Here is a 21,892-nt window from a genome sequence, read left to right as displayed (position 1 = left end):
TGCCTGTTCCCTAGCATATAGCTTCAAGACTCTTGCATTTACTTCCCCCATCATACATTCAGAAACAGAATGAACAGCCATGATTACATCACCTGTGTTTCATGCAGACCTATCTTGTTGAAGTTGTAAACATGTTCATTCTAATTTAAATCTCAATATTATTGTGGATTTCAACAGTTATGAAGACTTTTGCTTTGGCCATGCCCTTTGAGGGAGTTCCCAAAGGGAATGTGCATCAGAGATATAGATAGATAGAAGGGAATGGGTAGGAACATTAAATAGAAAGTGATGATTTCACATTCAGTTTTGAAAGCATGACTTGAGTGGTTGAAGTAGAATCAGCATTGGAATTGAAGAAAGTAAGTGCAGAGTACAAGTGATGCCATTACTACTTCATTAAAGTAAACAGGTAATAGAGTACAGCCTATAGACTTTTTTTTTTTTCTAAAGGAAGGAACAGAGAAGGGGGCTGGATGAGGATGTTTCCTCAGAGGCCCAGTCCTCTGTTCTTAACGCTACCTTGCTGACGTAGGAAATGGCGAATAGTAATGAATGGAGTGATAAGAGAGATGAAAGTGAAACTAGGCAAGAGGGGTTTAGAGATGAAGTAGTCTTTGTCTTGCAGGAAACACTAATATTATTTTCTTCTTTTAGCATGTGTAATCAAGAGCAACTAGAACGGCAGTGGAGTCAGGAAATAGCCACTACTGGTTGTGCCACTTGTCCAATAGAAGGCTGCCATCTCAATTTCCCCACTGTCAACAGTATCTCCCTCCATTTTCAGCATTGCTGTAGAAGTCCCAAACCACATGAGTATGTTGTATGTGAATTGTGCAATAAGAAATTTGCTTCTCTTCCTGTGTTAAATGATCATATTTATCGTATTCATGAAGAGAGTAGGCAAAAGATTCGAATTCGTAATTTAGACAATAGTGTACCTGATTACAGCCTTAGAAGGTGTGTAATCAGTGGTCGAGAAGAAGTAGAAAGACGAAGAGTAACCGATGCACCACAGATGTTTCACCCTCTCCCTGTGGAGGAAGATGTTAACCTTCAATCAGATTCTGATCACCATTGTAAGCAGAGAGAAGTATATGTAAGATCTGCTGCAGCCAGTGAGTCGGATTCATCACTAGGAGAATGCTACATACCGCAACATCATGGATCAAGACCCCAGTATCATTTAACCAAGAATCAGGGTCATCCTAGAGAGTCAGTGAATGCAGGACCAAGCACATACAATTCACCTACAGTATTACATTCATATCATTCCACTTCTAAACAGTCAAGACATGTGGAATTTGAGAAACATAAGTTGCATGAAGATGTTAATATGTTTGGTAACACATCTGCATTTCATAGGGTAAGAGACAGAGGTGGAAGTGAACATTTGATTACTGTACCTTTTGGTACAGAATCAAAAGAACCTTCAAGATTTTTATATGAAGGAAGCAACAGTCTGTACGGAAGAGACGATAGCAGAGAACATTTGACTTCTGGTAGCCCTTGTTGTAGATCCCTTAGTCAGTCAGTAAGAACATCTTTCATGCGTAAAAGTGGTAATGGTTCACCAGTTTATCCTACTACATCAGGTGTTAAACGGAAGTATGTTGAACAACATAGTTATGGAAATGTATATGAGTCTCATAAGAATAGAAAGTGTGGCCCTAAAGTTTCATATAATACAGGATATACAAGTGATGAGAGTGAGGAAGATGGAAGACCTGTTCAGAATCATGAACCAAGAATCCGTCATTCACCAGGAATGCGACCCTATCCCAGGTCATGTATCAAGGCAGAGACATACCCTCCAGCAGGACGGTCATTACGGAGAGGACAGACTCCTCCTTTTCCTGGCCATTCTGAAAAAGAAAGTATACCAGTTTTTGAGCGGCATGGCTTGCCTGATGAATCATATTTTGATCCAAATGGCATATTGCCTACAGTAACTGGATGTGTGTGGGAAGAAGAAGAAGAAGGATTATTTACTGCTCCAGTTCACATTAAGAAACGACAGTTAGCTGAAAGAGCTCAACAGCTTCAAAGGGCAGAAGAGGCAGTAAAGCAGCAAGAGGAGGAAGCCCAAGAACGCACTTGGCGTGCTTTACATGAACAAGAAATGGCACTAAGGGAAAAAGAGGAGGCACTAAAGCAACGAGAGGCAGTGGCTCAAAAGAAAATTGAAGAGGCAACCAGATTAATTGAAGAGTCTCGGAAGCTTGGTGACTCAAAAAAGTTTAAAGATGAAAAATGTTTCTTAAATACACGCCCAGCCAATTTACATAATACAAACAAGAGATCTTCTTCATCAGGACCCTTTCATAGTTGCCAAGAAATGAGTAATCAAATAAGCACAAATGATGTACATGATGATGTTATGAAATGTCCTGATACTTCACTAGAACTTGGAGGCACAAATAGTCTGTTGACCAATGATTCTGAAACTCCCGTGATTCCTTGTACATCATACAGTGAAGTGCCAGTCAAGATGGGAAGAATTTCAAATGAGTTTTCTTTGACAAAAATTGCTTTAGCAAATAGCATGCAGCAAAGACAAGGAGAAAGCCATTCAGTTATTTCCTCCTCCATAGAAAAAAGTTTATCATTGCAGAATTTAAGTGAAACATCCTCTCAGGGACATAACACTGATGAAATGGAAGCTCCACCTAAATGCAATTTAGAAGGTAAATCAGGTGGTAGCAAGGACAGAAATGTACACCTGTGGGAGTTAAATGAAACTATACCAAGGATAGAACCGTCAAAGGTGATCAAAACTTATTCACGTGCAAATAGATGCCGTACTGTTAAAGAATCATCAGACACTTTAGCATTGTCATACATACAGACAAAAGCCTGTATTCCTCCACGTGCTCACAGTGTTGCTCCTATAACCAAGACTTCAGTGCCCACTCTATCAATCATGACCAGTCCAGAAAATAGTAGTGAAACTGTAGTTAATGAGGGTGCAACAGTAACAATCACACCTTTATCAACAGCTGAAAGACCACCAAGGCCTTGCAGTGCTATGCCCAATCTACAGCCTTCTGGACATGGTGGTACTTCAGATTCTTGTTTGATTCCAAGAGCACACCCTTCACTGTCTTCAGTCAGTAAGCTTACTCTTCCAGTAACAGTGACAGTCATGTTAGAATCACATCATAAACCTTCTTCATCCCTGACACGGTCTGATTCTCTATCAGAATCAAAAGAGTCACCCTGTCAGTTAAGTATGCAGCCCATTACACCTCTTCGTATTATCCAAACAAGGAAAACATTGATTAGTAGAAATACACCAAAAATATTGCCAGCATCGGCTCCTTTACAGGAAGTAACTCAGACTCTTCAGCAACTTCAGTCAAAACAGAATACGGTGAAATATCCTGGAAAAGCGAAACCATGTATTACTGTAACTAGTTCAGGCAAGGGACGTAAGCTATCCATGATGACTTTAGCAGGAATATCTATATCGGGGCATGAAAAGAAGGACCAACTCTCTGATGCAGCTGATGAATCAACTTTAGTAGTTATGAAGTGTAATAAATCACCAACAGAAGTAGATTTCAGTTCACAGAATACTTCACCTTTACCATGTCCAATGTATGTAATGTGTAATTCACAAGAAAATGCAGCAAGTACTAGATATAAGTCTTTGAATGTAAAGTCAGGTTTATCACATCATAATCTGTCTCATCTTTCTACTACCACTAGAAAGAAATTCCTAGATCTGAGTGATCTTGGGGCTCAAGAGCCTTCTGAGGAAACAGTTAAGGTAAAAGCATTTGAGTCTAACTCATCGTCAAAAGAATGTATCAAGAATGTTACTAAAAGGCCATTGTTTCATTCAGTTCAAAATAAGCAAAATGGAACATCTTTGCCATCTCATAATATCTCTCCAATACCATTTTCAGTATCATTATCAAATAATGAAGCTTCATCTTCCTCAGAACAGGAATCACACTCAGTTCAACACCCCTCACCTCAGCATGTATCTTTATCACCTTGCCTTGTGTCAGCAGTATCCCCTGATGCACTACCAACTTCCCCATCATCACTGATATCTCGGTCGTTATTGCTGGCACCCCATCCCGCAAAACCAATAGCTGAGTCAGCATCACCAACAGCCCCACTGGCAATAGCAGCAGCCAAGTCAACATCAACTCCCTGCCCTGCAAAACCAGCAGCCAATTCATCATTACCTACACACCACACAGAAAAGCCAACAGCCAAGTCAGCACCACCAGCACTTGAGCCAGCATTACTGACACCCCATTCAATGTCACCATCACCCCAAATATTGTCACCAACTCCCAGTTCAGCATCACCAGCAATGTGCTCAGCACCATTAACTCTGTACCCAACATCCTCCATTGTCCAACCAGAATTAGTGATGTCTCATCCAGAATCATCTGCAGCTCACCAAACATTATCAGCATCCCACTTAACTTCACTAGCACCTCACCAAATATCACCATCACTCCACCCAGCACCTCCAGCACTCCACCAAGCACCTCTAGCACCCAACCCTCCATCTCCAACACCTCATCCAAAGTCACTGGATCATGAAGCTTTATCACAGATATTGAACCCAAAAACACCAAAACTCTGCTCACCACCAATACTCCATCCAGCATCAGCTGCGCAGCACCCGGCATCACCAGCTTCATATCCAGCATCACTTACATTCCACCCAACATCACCAGTGCCTCATCAAACATCATCGACACCTCCATCAGTATTGCCAGTAATCCATCCTACATCACCACCACATCACTCTGCATCATTGCCATCTCATCCGTCATCACCAGTGCCTCACACAGCCGTTGTGACACCCCAGTCTTCATCACAGACACTCACCTCAGATTCACAGGTACCATATACAACATCCTTAGAGACCTGTCCAGCATCACCAGTGTCCAACCGAACATCAGCATCTCACCCAGAATCTCCAGCACTTTGTCCAGCTTCTCCAACACCTCACTCAGAAACACTAACTTCTGACCCACCATCATTAGAAATACACCAGACATCACTTACACCAACATTGCATTCAGCATCATCACCTCTCCGGTCAGCATCACCAGTTCCTCACCCAGCATCATTGAAACCCCACCAAGCATCAACACTTCACCAGGCACCACAAATACTCAACAAAGTATCATCAGCACCAGAATCATCATCACAACTACCCTACCTTAAATCACCATTACCCCACCCAGTGTTACTAACCTCCCAGCCATCTTCACCAACACACCACCCAGTCCCACTGCCACCCAACTCATTAGTGTTGACATCTGACCCAGCAGTGCCAACACATCATGCAACATCACCAACATCCCAACCTGTATCACCAGTACCACATGCAGCTTTGTTGGTACCCCACCCATCATTACCATCGCCCTGCCCACCATCATTAATAACCAACCCAGCATCACCAACACCCAACTCCGCATCAGCAGCTCTCCACACTTCATCACCAGCACTCCACCCTGTATCACCGGCATCCTGCCGAGCATCACCTACACCTGACTCAGCATTACCATCTCCCCACCCAGCATCAACACGCCATCCAACATCACCATTACCTGACCAACCACAACCAAAATCTCACCCTGGATCATCAGCTTCCTTCCCAGCTTCACCGTTACCCCCTGTAGCATCACTGACATCCCAACAAACTTCATTGACACCTAAGCCAACATCATCACCACCACATTCAACATCACCAGCATCCCACCCAGGATCAGCATCCTACCCAGCCTCACCAGCATCATTAACACCTAACCCAGCATCATCACCACCACATTCACCATCACCATCATTGCACCCAGGATCACCAACATCCTACCCAGCCTCACCAGCATCCTACCCAGCATCACCATTGCCCCACACTACATCACCCACAACACATGCATCATTAACTCTTCATTCATTGTCATCTGTATCTGACTCAAAGTCACTTATGTGTCACACAGCAGAGTTTCCATTGTCCCAGTCAAGAGTATCCTCCACAGTCCTCTCCACATCATCATCCCACCCAGACTCTCCAACACTTCACAGATCATTACTAACATCTCACTCAGAATCACCAGTGCCTTATTGTTCTCCACTGACCCACCCACCGTTACCAAAACCTCACCTCGCATTATCTGCTCCCCATCCCTCTTTGTCGGTGCCTATCTCTGCATCACTTGCATCTCTTCCAACCTCACCAGTAGACTACCCACTGTCTGTTACACAACAACAGGAATCATCTTACCAGGAATCAGTTACACCCCACCTGTTACCATCAACACCTCACTTATCATCCACTCCTTGCCCACCATCACAGTCTGCTGTCCACCATTCATTACCTATCTGCTGCCCATCTTCATCACCAGCATCCTATCAGGTGCCACCTTCACCCAACCTGACATCAGCACCTTATCATGAAACCCTGCCACCTCCCCTCCAAGCCTCTTTACCAGTACCTCATGGTACCTCTCCAGTATCTCCCCCTACTATGGCTGAATCCCATCAATCCCCATTTGTACCTCACCAGATTTTGACAGCATCAGTAGATTCACAGGAGCCAGAGAAGCAAGTAGCTTTGATTTCTAATTGTGAAGTGTCTTCGCCTAGTATGATTTCAAGGGTATCTTGTCCTGATTCACTAATAGATAATGAAACTCTACCCAGATCCCAAGTACAAGAAATACAGGTACCTCAACAGTCGGAAGTAATATTGCAACATGTCACACAGGGACCACAGCCCACTGCACGTCTGACTAAGGGACACTCACATCAGCAGGTAATTCATTCTTGTCATGCAGAAACCCAGGTAACTTCTCAGGCAACTGTAATGATGCAAGAAGTTATGCAGTTGTCACAACAGGGATCACCAGTGGCTGACCAGCTGCCATCAGACACCACTAATTATGGTCTTAATGGCACTGAACTTGCTGAACCTCAAATTTTGGGTGAATATGACCCATTAACTGGAACATTTACAAGTAATAATCCTGCTTTTTTACAGTCTATCCTGAACAGCAGTATAAATTTTCCCACCAGATGTCTACCAGATAATAATTCATCCAAAAGTGTAACTGGTTCTTTGACTTCACACTCATCATCTATGACCCCAGTTAGACGTGTAAGTGTACAAATTCAGACTGAAGATTTTCATGAGAGTGTTGACAAAATTGAAGTTCTGTCATTTTCTCAGAAGGGTGAGGATAATAAGAACTATGTTAATGAAAATCAGAGAGCAGAAAATATGCTCCATCATTTAATGAAAAAAAAAGAACTCAAAATCCGAAGATCAGATGTAAAACAGCAGTTCTTAAACATTAAAGATGAAAATGTAGTGTGTAGACATCATACTGCTAGGACTAGTACAACTATAGAACCAAGTGATACATGTGTTACAGAGTCAGAAAATGTAGAACAAATTAGTGCTAAAAGTGAAAGTTTATCATCAGTTGACAGTAGATATCCAAGTGTTCATAAACAAGAGACTTGTGGAAATGTAGAAAACAATTGTAAATCAGCAGTTTTAGAGCAGAATTCTACTGATTCAGAGGAGGCACAGTTAGATTTCCAGATAACAGCAGATGAAATTGACCATGAAACTCAGTACAAGAATGCAGGTTCAGGAATAAAGAATTATATGACTGCAGAAGTCAGTAATGCAGAACTGGATCATGAAAAAGTAAGTAGGAAAGAACTTTCATGTAGGCCAGTGAACAATGTAGATGAGAAGAATACTTCAGACGTTTGGGTGGATGATAGTAGTCTAACAGAAGCAACTGTTGTTGAAGCAAATGCTAGAAAATTAGTAATATTGGAAAATGCTTCAGGTGAACATTGGATGAATCAGACTGTGAGAAATGAAGCATCTGCTGTTGCTATTAGTGATTGTTTGTTTGATGAGAAGGAAAGAAACATTGATACAAAGGTAAATTATGGGTTGCCGCTGAAAGAAAAAGGGACAGGCCCAGAAAGCTGTGGTTCAGCCAAAAAAAGGCATATAACAGAAACAAACTTAAAGGATGATATTAATTTATCCAGTGATGCCAATAAAGCAGTTATGCTCACTAATATAGGAGTTAAAATGTACTCTGACATGGTTCCTGGAATGTTGAATCAAAATACATCTTCAGAGTTCGTAAAGCAAGTAAAGGAATCAGAAACTGTACTTCATGCAGATAGAAAAGAAAATGTTATGGTGTATTGCACATCAGAGGTTAACTTAGATGAAAATCAGGATTTGTTAAAGAGTGAAGTGGGAAAAATTACTGGGAAGAACAAAAAAAGAAAGGTAGGATATGATAAACTCAATTATGGTTCTCTAGAAATGCAGAATGATAATGTTCAAGAATGCCAGGCAACTGGATTTAGTAATGATGTAAGCCACAATGAAAACAAAGCTGATATGGTGTCTAGATTTGAACCTGCAGATGTCTCTGCTGAAAACTTACAGGCAGACATGCAGGAATATGAGTTAATCAAAGTTACATCAAAAGAAACAGGAAGTGAAGAAGATAGAGTAAGAGACAAAGGAAAAGTAAGTATAGGAAGGGGAAAGAGAAGGTGGCTGGATACATATATTTCTTCTGTACATTGCAAGAGTGACTTGGTAGAAACTAACCCTGAAGAAGAAAAGGTATGCTCATTTAGAATTGATAATGATGAGAACATGTTAGATCCCAGTTTAACTGGCAAAATGGAAAAAACAGATGAAGCAGCAAGTTTTGTCCAAAAGATTTCTCTACAAGAAAATCATGATGTAGGTCATACATTTCAAGACAAATCCTTGTCATTACTGAAAGAGGGGAAAGCAAGGGAAGTGTTGTCAATGTCCACAGATGACTGTCCTTTGTCACCATTAGTAGGTGGTGGTATTGCTGAATACACAGAGGGTTTTGAAAACTGTAGTAAAAAAGCAAGGAAAAACTTTGAAAGGCAGTTTGTCAAAAGTGCAGTCAAAGTTGAAAAACCAGAAGTTGAGGAAAAAGTGGAACGTGTATCACGTGGTGGCAGGAAATTGAAACTCAAAGATTGGTGGACTGGTGTAGTGACTGATGCCACTTCCCGTAGTAAAACATGTAATGGGTCAAAATCCCCTATTCGGCCCTCCATTAAAACTGTCAAGTATAAAGATGTTTCAGCAAGACACTGTAGTTTTAAAAAGGATTTAACAGAAAGTAGTAATATTGGTGAAAATCTGAAAAACAAAGAAAAATTAGGATATGCTCTATGTCAACCAACTGATAAAGTTAAGAGAGATGATAATCTGTGGTATAGCAGAGAAATAACTGGTGATAATGGTGCATCTATGTTGATAGATGAATCAGATAGCACAGGTGTTCCTTTGCCTCAGATTTAGATGAGACACAGGAAACTGAGGTGGCAGTTGAAGAAAGGATTTTACCTGCAGCCTGTGATGTAAAGTCTGTAAGAAAAAGAAAAGGGCGCCCAAGAGCTTCCCACCCTAAAGATCAAATAGACACTGAATTATCCAGTCAACCAGAGGAAGTGAAATGTGGCAATTGTGGCCTTCTCTGTGATTCACAGGGTCATTTCATATCACATGCTCAACTTGAACATAATGGTTTAGCAAGGCCTGATGGGGAGAACCAAGATTTTACAGAAGATGAGATTAAATATCTACTTAACACAACAATAAAAGCAGTTAAAAGACTTAAATGCATGAAATGTTTCAGTGAATTCCGGTCTCTTTTGGGTTATAGAAGACATGTTTTAGTGTGTGGGATGAACTCAGAGGAACTCAATGTCACTTGTAAAATATGTTTTAGGCAAGTGAGGTATTATTATTTGGACCTTCACATTAAAAGAAATCACTGTGAGAGACAAGAAGCCAAAAAGATAGAGAAACAAGATGAATCCCGTAAAGGTGATGACCAAACAGTTTCAGGATTAAGGCCAAGACGTAAAGCAGCTGCAAATTGTAATGCCAGGTTGCAAGTATGGCGGTCTAACAGAACAGGAGAATGTGGAAGTGATGTGTCAGATGGTGAGGATGATTATCATAAGGAACTTAATCTTTCACAGTTTTATTCAAAGCCAGAACCAACTATTCCTGAGGAATACAGTAAGAAATGGGAAGCTGATCTTGCCTTTCATGGAAAAGCAGTATGTATTAATGAGGGATGCACTTACACTTTTACAGAAGTTGGTAAAGGACATGAACACATTTGGAATTGTCCTTTTACAACCACTGATAAGACATATAGATGCAGAATTTGTGAATCTACGTCATTTACAGAAGATGATATTGTAAACCACATAGCTTTGAATCACACTGATATGATAGCAGGATCATTTGAAGGGAGTGATTGTGACATTTCAGATGATGATTATGAGGGCCCTCGAAAGGTACAAAAGAGTTATGGAAGTACGGCAGGTCTACAACTAAAGCCATTTTCATCAGCCCTAAACTGGACACTGGAATTTTTGAATGGAACTGTATCAGAAAAACTGTTTTCAGAATTTTATGTATTAAGAGATAATTGGAATGCACTTCAGGAGCAAGTAGCTAGAAAGTACTTACCTTCAATCAGATACAGCCCAAAGTTCAAAATACAAATGGTTACCAAAGAAGGAAGTAAATCAGTCCAAGAGTGGCAAGAATTGAATCAGTTACATGGAATTGCTCAAGAAAAAGGTTATGCTATGTTTTGTGGTGGCCCTGTTACAGCATCTGCCTGGTGCCCACAGCCTTTATCTTTCTCTTCTAATTCAGTTCAACAGTATTTAGCTGTCTCTTCTGTCTCTTCCCCTGAGAAGAAGTATCATGTTCATAAGTCATCCTATCATGATGGACTTATTCAGATTTGGGACTGTTCTTGTCTTGGAGAAAATAGTAAAGAACCTCCTAAGTTTTTGTTTGGTATTGCTCATGAATTTGGGAATGTGTGGTCATTAGTCTGGTGTCCATCAGGTACCTTTGAATTTGATGATGACAATAATCCTCAGGAAGATGATACTTTATCAAGATTGGGTCTTTTAGCTGCTGCTTGTTCAGATGGAACAGTACGTATTTTTGCTATCCCCCAACCCAGAAAACTTAACTTATTAGACTCTTCCAGAATATATAAGGCATTACCAAAGGTAACTTTAAGTCCAGGTGAGATGTACAAAGATGAGGCACAGTGTCTAAAAGTTGATTGGTGTCGTGGAAAAGGACATGCTTATGTTGCTGGAGCTCTTTCAACAGGTGTTGTATGTGTTTGGGATGTGAATTGTACATCTCCTTTACTAAGAGTGAAAGATATTCAAGGTAATTTCACACTTTATCCTGTGAACTCTTTTCTTGCACACAATGGTGTCTGCTCTGTGGTGGCATTTTGTCCTACTACTGGAGGTCGCAACCTTTTAAGTGGAGGCAGTGACCGAACTTATAAGTTCTGGGATTTAGAGAACACAGATATGCCACTAAGTATTACACGCAAAGGGCTGGTATTAGATGCAGTTTGGCTTCCACATTGGGCTGGTTGCTTCATATCTTTTGATGATGTCTATGGTCTTACTAATACAAACACATGTTTTCGTGAAAATGGTTTCTTTGGTATTCAGTCTCGTAATGTGTTGTCATCCAATGCACCAGTGTGGTCCTTAGCTGGCTCTGATTGGCTTAATGCCATAATACAAGGAGACTCTGCTGGTGAAGTGATGATCACAGTTCAGCAACAACTCTTTAGGAATTATGAGAATGACAAATTTCCATCAAAACGAAAAGTACCCTTATTGTCGGTTCGCATGCAAAATTTTGACAAAACCTCTCCAGTCTCTTTTCGAGTTTGTCTCGATTCAAAACAACTTAGTCCCTCAGAAACTTCAAAGACAAAACCCCTCAAAAAACATAAGAAGTTACGACAAGGACAAGGAGAGAAAGACTCTCTAGAAGAGGATGGCCTTTGCCCAGCAGCGTTTGTCGAATGGCCCCGATCATATTTTGAAACCTGCCAGAATTATGGTATTGTGTTTTTTGATCAAGACTGTGAAAATTTCTCTCAGATTCCAGAAGCAGAGCTTACAGAGCGCAAACGTTCAGACTACATGGAACCAGGCCCTGTTGCTTGCTATCCAATGATGGCAGCCACTTCCATTGCCTGGAATAATAACATAAGTGCACATACTTGGATCTTTGTTGGCACTCACTCAGGACTTGGTCGACTATTAAACATCAAGGCTCTTACCACTCCTGAGGAGGAAAAATGATGATTAAGTCAGAAAAAGGGAGAGGAAAGAACTCTAAACATTCTGTAGGAATCTGAAATTTGGTTAACCAGTATTTGATATGTTACTTAAAACTTCAGCCATTTAATGTTGTTGATTCAACGCTTTGATGAAACTTTTACTTTGCTACTAAATCCAGTGAGAATTTGTCGAGATTTGTCCATGATTGGAGCTCTTAACATAAAAAAAGAATACACATGGTCCTAGTTTAGCAGTGGATCATATAGCTAAGTTTTGCAGTTATAACTTTTGAGAAGTAGGGTACAGGCTTGAATAATTACGCATGAGCCCTCACAGTTGTGGCACATTAGAAGAAAATTCATATTTGAATTTGAAGAATCATTTTATAATTTTATCATACCCAGTTGCAAAATATGTTTTGATATATGTCTCACCCACTGGAGGTGGACTTATTATCAAAGAGCACATTACATTGAGCTGTCACCCTTTCCTTTGTTAATCAAAGTTTTTCCAGTATCCATAGTATCTGTAGCCATATGATCTATCCACAAAGAGGGTTGAAACTACCCAGGATATTAGTGGACATACGGCTGTCACTTTGGATGTTAAGTTAAAGATGCTGAGGAGGTTCAATAATGGTAAGAAACTCACAGTAGTAGGCAGGTCTGTTGGTCATGCTTATTCATCTGTGTGTGGCTTTCTTTAATGAACTGGATCCTTGCCATGAATGTACCGTGGTGCTCTCTGGAGTGGTTATAGGTGCTTCTCTCACCTATAGGGAGATTTGTGGAGGAAGAGATGGGTAACACAGCTAACATTGGATAGCTTTGTCGAAAGGCCTTGGAAAATATCTCCTCCACCTCCATTTGAAACAGATGATGGACTAAATGATGTAGGGGTGACTTGAACAAGCCTAACACCCTCCATTTCCCTTCCAGTAACGCTCCACCTCTTTCCATTCCACCTGTGACTGAAGCCGATACCACATTTTTTGGGTGAAATTTCATTTAATACTCTAACTATGCTTGATGAAGTAGTGTATTTATTATTTTTATGCTAACTTGTTTTAGATGTATTGTATTCTATATGTAAAAGGAGACATGGGAAATTTTTACTCAGGAATATGACCCATTAACACGGTGGGTTTCAGTTGCTTTTAGAATAACAACAGATAGCTCACTGGCATGTTTTTCTGGAACATAACCCCATCATTAAATGTAGTTTAGATGTATCAGATTTCTAATGTTTTATTTTTTTTCGATAACTCTGTTACCAAATTTTAATGAATAACTTAATTAGACACTATCCAATAGAATTGCATACATGAGATTGTCCTGATTGTTTTTCAGAAGCTGTCTTTGGGGTAATTAAGTTTAATGCCACATGTTTCTTTTTACTTGATTATTTTAAAATACCAGTTTGAGCATTATTTAACAGTTGCATAGATGATTTCTATTTGGTGAAGAAGCAGTCATAATGATATTCACACTTTGAATATGTAGCATATTGAGTAGATTCTATTGAATAGGCTTATCAACACACATACACACTCCCACAAAATGGCTGACACTGTACAACACTGGGAGGCTGATTAAGATGTTAGATTACCTGACAGGAATAAGGGAGACACTTCTTCAATGGTTGGAAGATTATCTTAGTTGAAGGAAACAAAGAATGCATGTCAGAGTAGCTTTCTTAAAGTGGGTTGAGCTCACAAGAGCAGAGTATTACAGGGTTCTGTTCTGGGACATTTTCTTTTTGTAAGCAAATTTCTACTAAAGTGATAACATCTCACCTGTTTTGCTCCTAGGGGGTTCATGATTGTAATGAGGGAAATGACTCACCTTCCCTGTACTGCTCTCTTCCTTATCTCTCCTTCTGTATTACCAAACTTACCCAAAATAGCTCCCAAATACTTAGATTTTGTCACCTCATCTTTCTCCCCCCTATATCCATAACACTTTCTTTTCTCACTCTGTAGGGATTTGCAAAATCTATACTTTCACCCAAATGCCATTACTTTAATTTTACTTGCATTTACCTTCAGTCTCCTATGCTCATAAGTCATAAAAACACTTAGAACCTTTTGTAACCCCTCCTCGCTCTCGGCAAACAACACGGTATCATCTGCTGACAAGCATGTCACAAGCCATCATACCTTTCCACACTCCAACTCTTCACCCAATTTCCCTAGTTTTGCTTTCATCTCTTATCTTTCATCTCTTATATTAAAAAGACCACAGTGACATCACACAACCCTGCCTCACACCCACATGTATACTGAAACTTTTGCTAAACTCTCTCCACTCTTAACATGCAGTTGCTCCTCTATAGAAGGCTCTCACACCATCCAGCAGTTGCCTCCATACCCCATATATAATTAACACATCCCATAAAGCATTCCGCTAGAGTCTATCATAAGCTTTCTCCAGATCCATAAAAGCTGCATACAACTACTTCCCTTTTGCTGATAAAATCTGCTACAAACATCCACTACCTTTCGTAAAACCCATCACTTCCATCAAATAATCAACACTTTTGCATATACGTTTCCTGGTATACTTAACAGACTTATTCCCCTATAATTGCTATATACATTCTTAGCATCTTTTCCTGAGGTGGAAGAAACAATAATAGCTTTCACCTAGTCCTTAGGCTTCAAAGGCACATATTAAATGCATCTACTCTCACACTTTCTCTCCCATCCACTCTAGGTGCCATTTCTACCATCACCTTCATTATCCCCCATTTTACTTCACTTTTTGCTCTAGGCATGTGGCAACTGCTGCCTAACCTTCTCCCACATTCATTAATCCTCAAAATGCTCTTTCTATCTTCCTTTCACGCCCTCCTTTTGATTCTGCACCTCACTTTTACTTCTCACATATGCATTTCCACTCTTATGCATACCCCTTTCCCTTTTCACCTCCTTCCTGTATAATTTCTTAATTTCCTTATTTTATTCTTCTAACTTTCTTCAAAAATCTTCATCTCTTTCTTTGCTTTCCTCTATCATCCTCTTAACATTCTTACACATCCTGTATTTTTCCCTCCTCTCCTGAACTTCCACTCGTACATTCCATTCAAACATTCTACTATATGTCATTTTCTTCTCTTCCAGAACATTTCTAATCTCATACTCCCACCATGCATTTCTACTTTTATTATTTTACCTCTTAACCTTGTATCCAGCTACTAATTCTACATCCTTCAACAGTCTTTCTCTGAACATTGTAAACACCTCATTCACTCAGGACCGCATCCCTACATTTACTGCACTTTTATCCAGTTTCTATCACCCTTTTTTCCTGTTCCTCATTGCATTCTCTCTGATTCATCTTCTCCCTTCCCAACACTTTTAGGTCTCCATTCTTACTAATACTGTACCTTTTTTTCTCCTTGACCCTCACTATCGTAAGAACTGCAAAATAGTCAGACTCTCCAAAGAATGCTCTTATAACTTGAGCGTCAAGCATAACCTTTCTTAACCATTCATACATTGCCACATAATTAATTGAACACTTTTGGTCTTTTTTTTCCCTCATTTCTCATCCACAGATATCTGTGACTCAGTGCTAAAAAGGTGTTTGCAAGGAGTAAATCCCTTTGATGCAGACATCCACAGGATAACTTCCATTTTCATTTACCTTCTATCTTGCCAATTTCATCACATCCCACCTTTGTTGTCATATCTCCCATTACAAGGGAAAAGTGACTTTAGGGAGAAAATCCATTGTGATGTTAATGTTTTACAGTCTTCAAAACAGTGGCTTAACTCCAGAACAAATATACAATGATAAAACTGAAAGGACAATCAGAATGGTACATGAAGATATTATAGATATTATAAAGAGGTAGACAGGGGATATTGGATTCTAGTGGTGATAGGGAGTCATGGAGATTGAAGTTTTTGAATGTATACTGGAAAATATTTCATTCCAACATATCATTGAGCACACCTAGATGAAGGGTACTGATATACCATTATTGGTAGACCACATCTACACACATACTATCTTGGTTATTGAGAATATTATGTGTGATTCACCAGTTGGAAAAAAGTTGTGATTATATAATGCTCAAGTTTGACTAAGTGAAAACTGAGGATATTAAAACCACCTAGGTGTGATAAGACATGGAAAGTTATGATCATGGAAACTTTACAAGTCTCGACCATGTATATGGTAACAAATTGGGAAGTGGAGTTCAGTAGCTAGGAACCAGGGCTTTGTAATGAGGGGGGTCTGTGAAATTTACATGGGTACCTCAAACCTTAAATACTGAGAAAGTTTTAAGAAAGAAGAAAGGATGGTGTAATAAAAGATGTCAAAAAGCAAAAGAGATTGGAGATATGCATTGGTGAAGATACAGACAGCATTACTCGAGTCAGCCAGTATTTGGAAGGTATAAGCAAGCAAGGAACTGGGATCAGAAAGGAAGAACAAGGAAACAAGAAAAGTATGTTGTGGACAAGGTAGGAGAAAATGCAATGCTTTTCCATAAATTTACCAGGAGGGAATAGTCATTTAAAGAGATGCTAAAAATTCCAAGGGATTGAGAGGAAAGAGTTATAGACAATAATGTAAGTATATGCATTAGACTAAAAGATACGTTCCAAAGTGTTTTCATGGTGAAAGAATATAGCCCAATTACCAGTGAGATGGAATGAAGAGTAGGTATTGGAAAGTACTGAAGTATTTAAGGAGCTTGACTTGCATAAGGCTCATGATCCTGTTGAAATTTCTCCATACGTGTAGATACAATTGACATACCACTTGCAGGGTTATTCACGATGTCTCAGGAAAAAGGTAAACTGCTAAATGAGTGGGAGGGTAAGTCTGTAAGAAAGGAGACTTGAAGGAGGCACTGAACTACAGACCAGTCTCCCTGGAAAGTGTGTTCTGTAAGATACTGGAAAAGAAGATGAGAAAGCAAATTGATTACTTCCTACCAAGGAGAAACTACCCAATTGAGAGACTACTGAGTTTCAGGGGAAATTTTTTTTTTAATGAATCTTTTGGATTTCTGTGATAGAATGAGCTCCTTTTAAACCAAAGAGAAGGCTGTATGGATTGTCTATGTGGGCTGCCAGAAAACATTTGATGCTGGATCACATAGAAGGCTGAGAAATAAAGGGAAGACTGCTTCAGTAGATTATTGTGATGGAAAGGATCAAAGTAAGCTTATCATGGGAGCCATCCTGAAATAGATTAAGGTCACCTATGTTGTGCAGCAGGGGTCTGTTATGGGACCAATGCACTTTCTTCATTTAAGTAAATGACTTGTGAGAGAATTGGATATCCATATGAACATGTTTGTGGAGACAAATGCAGCATAGTGTTAACTTTATCCTCAGAATAAGAACTCTTAGGAACAGTAACAAGTAAACAAATATAAAAGGGAGAGTTTGACATTTCACCATGTTTTATATGTTATATAAATTTTCATTCATTTTAAACCTTAGGTAAATAGATAATAATATAAAATGCATCTATTTAACTTGAGTTGATAATAGATCCTTATTAAAGTAGTATGTTTAAAATGATGTATCAAATAGCTGCCTCTTCCCCTTATTGTTGCACTGTTTTACATAGCATAGTTACATACATCCTTGACACACTGCCCATATTCACAGCAATTTAACTCATGTAGAGTCTCTAAAAAAAAAATTAGAAATCCCACCACCTTCAGTACTTGCCTTTCCTTTTCCAGTTACTCTGTCCACTGTGTTCAGATAGATTTATTGATGACAACCATTTTAGATTTGGTGCTCATTTATAAGAAAGTATTGTCATATATGTATGTATTATCGTTGATTCCCTTCCCATGTAAAAGGGATGGGTCAGTTTTATTGAGTAATGCACACTTTGTGGGAATTATACTTGCTGAACTGAGAGTCCCTACCCCAGTACTTCAGGTTGACAATATGCAGTTCCCTTGGGGTAAATTTGTAACCCTTCAGTATCATCCTATGAAATATTAGCTTATCACTGCCATGCTAAACTTGAGACAAGCCAATTTCTTAATTGGCATTTGCTACAGTGCTCAGTGTTTCTATTAAATGAAAGATGTCAATCAAAGAATAATTAAAAACATTTGCTAAAAGTAGATATTATTTAAAGATCTCTGATAATATGTTGCTAAAGAAAGTGCTGCTAATCAGATACACAGGTTTATTGTTTTATGTATTTAAATAAATAATTTGTACATAGAATAGTAAAGTTATTTTGGTATTGATGTGTTTATTTGTAGTAGAATTATTTAATGATATATAGCGTAGAATGTAAACTTGATATGTTTACTCTTTTCCCATTGATAAAGTCTCTGTCCATGCAAATTATACCTTTACAAAATTCTGTTTGAAAATATAATAATAATTTTCCAAAATCCGTATTGAAAATATATGTTCATTTCATCCACAGTTGATTGTTCATGATTCCTCCTTTTCTATGTTCTTTCATGGAATCTTATATACTTATTTTGTGCCTCCAAATACTTTTGTAACTGAGCTCTCTTGCATATAAATTTTTGTGTCCTTTATCTCTCTTTTCTGGTATATATGTTATTTTTTGATAATGACACAAAGTAGAGCTGTTATTTGCTAGCTGAAATTAGTCCTCAAAATCTTCGCAGATCATATACAGCAACATGGACAGAGTTAAGTAAATCCACAAACTTCGTAAGTATTGTGTTTTTCCTCATTGCCTTTGGATATAGTCAGATAGTTTTACCATAAGATGATTTATTTCATCCATTACAGTTGGAAGGGAACTGTTGCACTGTGGTTTATATGGTTTGATATTAATGTATATGCTATTACAGTGGAGTTCATGAAAGTAGTGTGTGATGTTTTCTATAAAAGTTTTTCTATCATTAAACAACAAAATATTAAAGAAAGGCTCTGAAACTTCATGAGCTGTAGTGCTCTGAGAAGATTTTGTTTCTGTTGTTTGTGTTTGAATCTTTATGATTCCAAGCATCTGCAAATTTTATGATATAGATAATGTATTAGATAGTTCTTATTTTTTTTGGTCAGTGTTTTATAAAATGTAATGAACCTGAAGTTGTATATTTAATGCCATGAAACTTAAGTGGTCCAATGCATTTACTGAAATAGAATAAATATGTTTTGGGGATATTTATTAGTGCACAAAAGACAACTTGATGTTTGATTTCTAGTCAAAATGTTGTACAGCTGTATACAAATTTTTATAGATTATTTAAAAATCCAATTGACTCTAATTAGTGTTTTCTTTTCCATGCCCAATGATCACCATTGTATCTATTCCTCCGTTTCATTATGTGGCATATCATCTCATGCCCTGGGTGTTTGACATGGCAAGGATGGCAATACTTTTGTTGACGATGTGTGGTGCCTTACTGAGGACCCTGTTGTAGAATGCCAGATCCTGTATTTTTTTTATGATGCTACCCCTACCCACCCTTGAATGTCATGTGATACCTTGTCACAGTTAGCTCCTGATATTCCCCTGGCCTGCGATGATCATGTAAGTGCAATGGCATCTTTCTGTGTAGTTGTTCCATGCTTCCATGCTTTGATTTGTGTTACATGCTTCTCGTTCAAAAGTAAACTTGGCAAACAAAAAGAAGTTTCAGTTAGAAGACAAAGTCCATTCTCTGCATTTTTCACTTAACATCTCTGCTGCCAGCTTGATTCCCTATTTTCATTTTCATCATGTCTTCCCCAACCCTTTACTACATGTCTGGTGGGAGACAACAGGATTTTCATTCAGGAAGCACATGCATTTTTCAGTCACAATCTTCAGTAAATGTTTGAAAGGTAATGATTATTGTCTACTTCACTGCCTTTTTGTAGTTTGGTCATACATGCATCTTGCATAGGAGTGCAAATTGGCCACTGGGTCCTTTAGAGGAGAAATACTTGGAAACTTTAGATCTACGCTCTTTATTAAGGTCAATCGTGGAATTAAAGCATTTTAATTTTTCTTGATAAATGTGGTGTTGCTTTCATCTATTCATATTAGTAAATCATTTTACTAAGGGTGCTGTTAAGGGAAAAAGAACTCCAAATCACTGGCAGTAAAACGTTTGCCCACAAGATGCAACGAAATCATTTTCATCTAGCCTTGCTTGGATGGTTCCTTGTTTCAGCATCATTATAGTTTTTTGTCAGTTTTGAATACTTGTATCGAATCACCTCTTATTCTCTTTTTGGAGCTAAGTTTAGGTCTTGTAGAAGGCTCATAGGATATGTTTCTTAGTCTGGGAATCATCTTGGTAGCATACCACTGTACTTTCTCCATTCCATGTCTTTTCTCAAGAAGAGTAACCAAAACTGAACACTGTATTTTAAGTTGGGATGGAGTTCTTAATTAGGAAGAGTAAGGATTGTGTTATAGACTAATTTGAGTGTTTTCGGATTAATTTTTTTTTTTTTTTTACAATGCATACTTGGCTCTAGGTCATCTGAGACTATTACATCTATATTTAATATTTTACCGTTTTCGAAATCAATCAGGAACAAATGATAGTAGCCAAATCCTTACGAGAAATAGTATTGATGGGAAAATGTGTAAGAAATATGTCTTTTACTATTTTTCTCAAAGATTCAGAAAAGAAAAAGTTACATTAAATGTTTTATTTTTATTCTGAGGACAACTGAGAAATGGACCATAGGTAAAGAATGTTTGGTCTAGATTACCTCTTCATCTCTATTTGAATGTTAGAGATTTTTGTTCTGCAACACCCTTGTAGTGATTAGAAAATACAATAGTTGCAGACATAATTGGAGGATTGCGTTTTATTAAACAAAACTAAATATCAGGAAAATATAGAGCAAATTACAGTTAAAAAAAAAAAAAGGAAAACTTCACCAAATCATCCAGTTAATCGAAATTCATCGTAATTTTCAACATTCCTCGTGAACTATAATAGGCACGTGAACTCATGATTTAGTCATGATTACTTCAGGTGTCAGCAGATGGATGACGGCAAGTGGTCATGGGATCCCAAGCAGCCGATATATTTAAATCTTGTATACTTCTAATTTTATATTGGCAACTTTGCTGAAGTTGTGAGGTTTTTAAAGATGTTGATATTATTCCTGTAAATTAATGAACATAGAGTGGACTTGGGGGGGGGTGGGGAGACTAATACATATATTGAGTGAAATTACAATTTCATATGTCTCACGTTGTATGAATTTCTTCACTGATGTTGCAGTTTGAAGTTAGTGTAAGGTACTTCACTGTTTTGGGGGAGGAAAATAATGGAATATTGATTTGGTACGTGCCTAAGATGGCGTTGGTAATGTCATTCCAAGTTGTATTTGATAATGGTCTGGCCATCACATGGTACTAATCAACGTTCTGTAAAAGAAGGGAGAAGTAACTGAATACAGTCGTTTATAACAATGGAACGTGAACATAAATAATGAGGCATGCATTGTTGAAGGGTATTGATCAAAATGCAGTGAGCAACGAGCGGTGCCAAGTCTTTGGACGGCAAGGGAGGGGAGCGACTTCGCCTGGCAATGCTGAGGTGTAGATTCGAGTCCCACGCTTGCTAATTCTGGATTATTCAGTGGATCTTTTACGGTTCCAGGTTAATTTGAGAAGCAAATACATTTCTTCTCGTGTCTGCATACTGTACTAAAGTTACCTATTCGTGTGAAGAACGTCATAATCAGATTCAACAAATGTGTGGAAGCGCA

General features: G+C 38.6%; 1 protein-coding gene across 1 annotated transcript in view; it reads left to right on the top strand.

Moving 5' to 3' along the window:
- The window catches only part of LOC139758118 (uncharacterized), a 38,814-nt gene extending 19,374 nt beyond the window's left edge, over nucleotides 1-19,440 (top strand). The window contains 2 exon segments of the mRNA XM_071679222.1: nucleotides 655-9,355; nucleotides 9,358-19,440. Coding sequence (XP_071535323.1) covers nucleotides 655-9,355; nucleotides 9,358-12,219 — 11,563 coding nt within the window. The 3' untranslated portion in view covers nucleotides 12,220-19,440.
- Nucleotides 19,441-21,892: the final 2,452 nt, after the last annotated feature.

This window comes from Panulirus ornatus, chromosome 29, assembly GCF_036320965.1.
Source record: "Panulirus ornatus isolate Po-2019 chromosome 29, ASM3632096v1, whole genome shotgun sequence".
NCBI lineage: Eukaryota > Metazoa > Arthropoda > Malacostraca > Decapoda > Palinuridae > Panulirus > Panulirus ornatus.
Note: the sequence above shows the minus strand (reverse complement) of the source record. Positions and strands in the feature narration are given on the sequence as shown.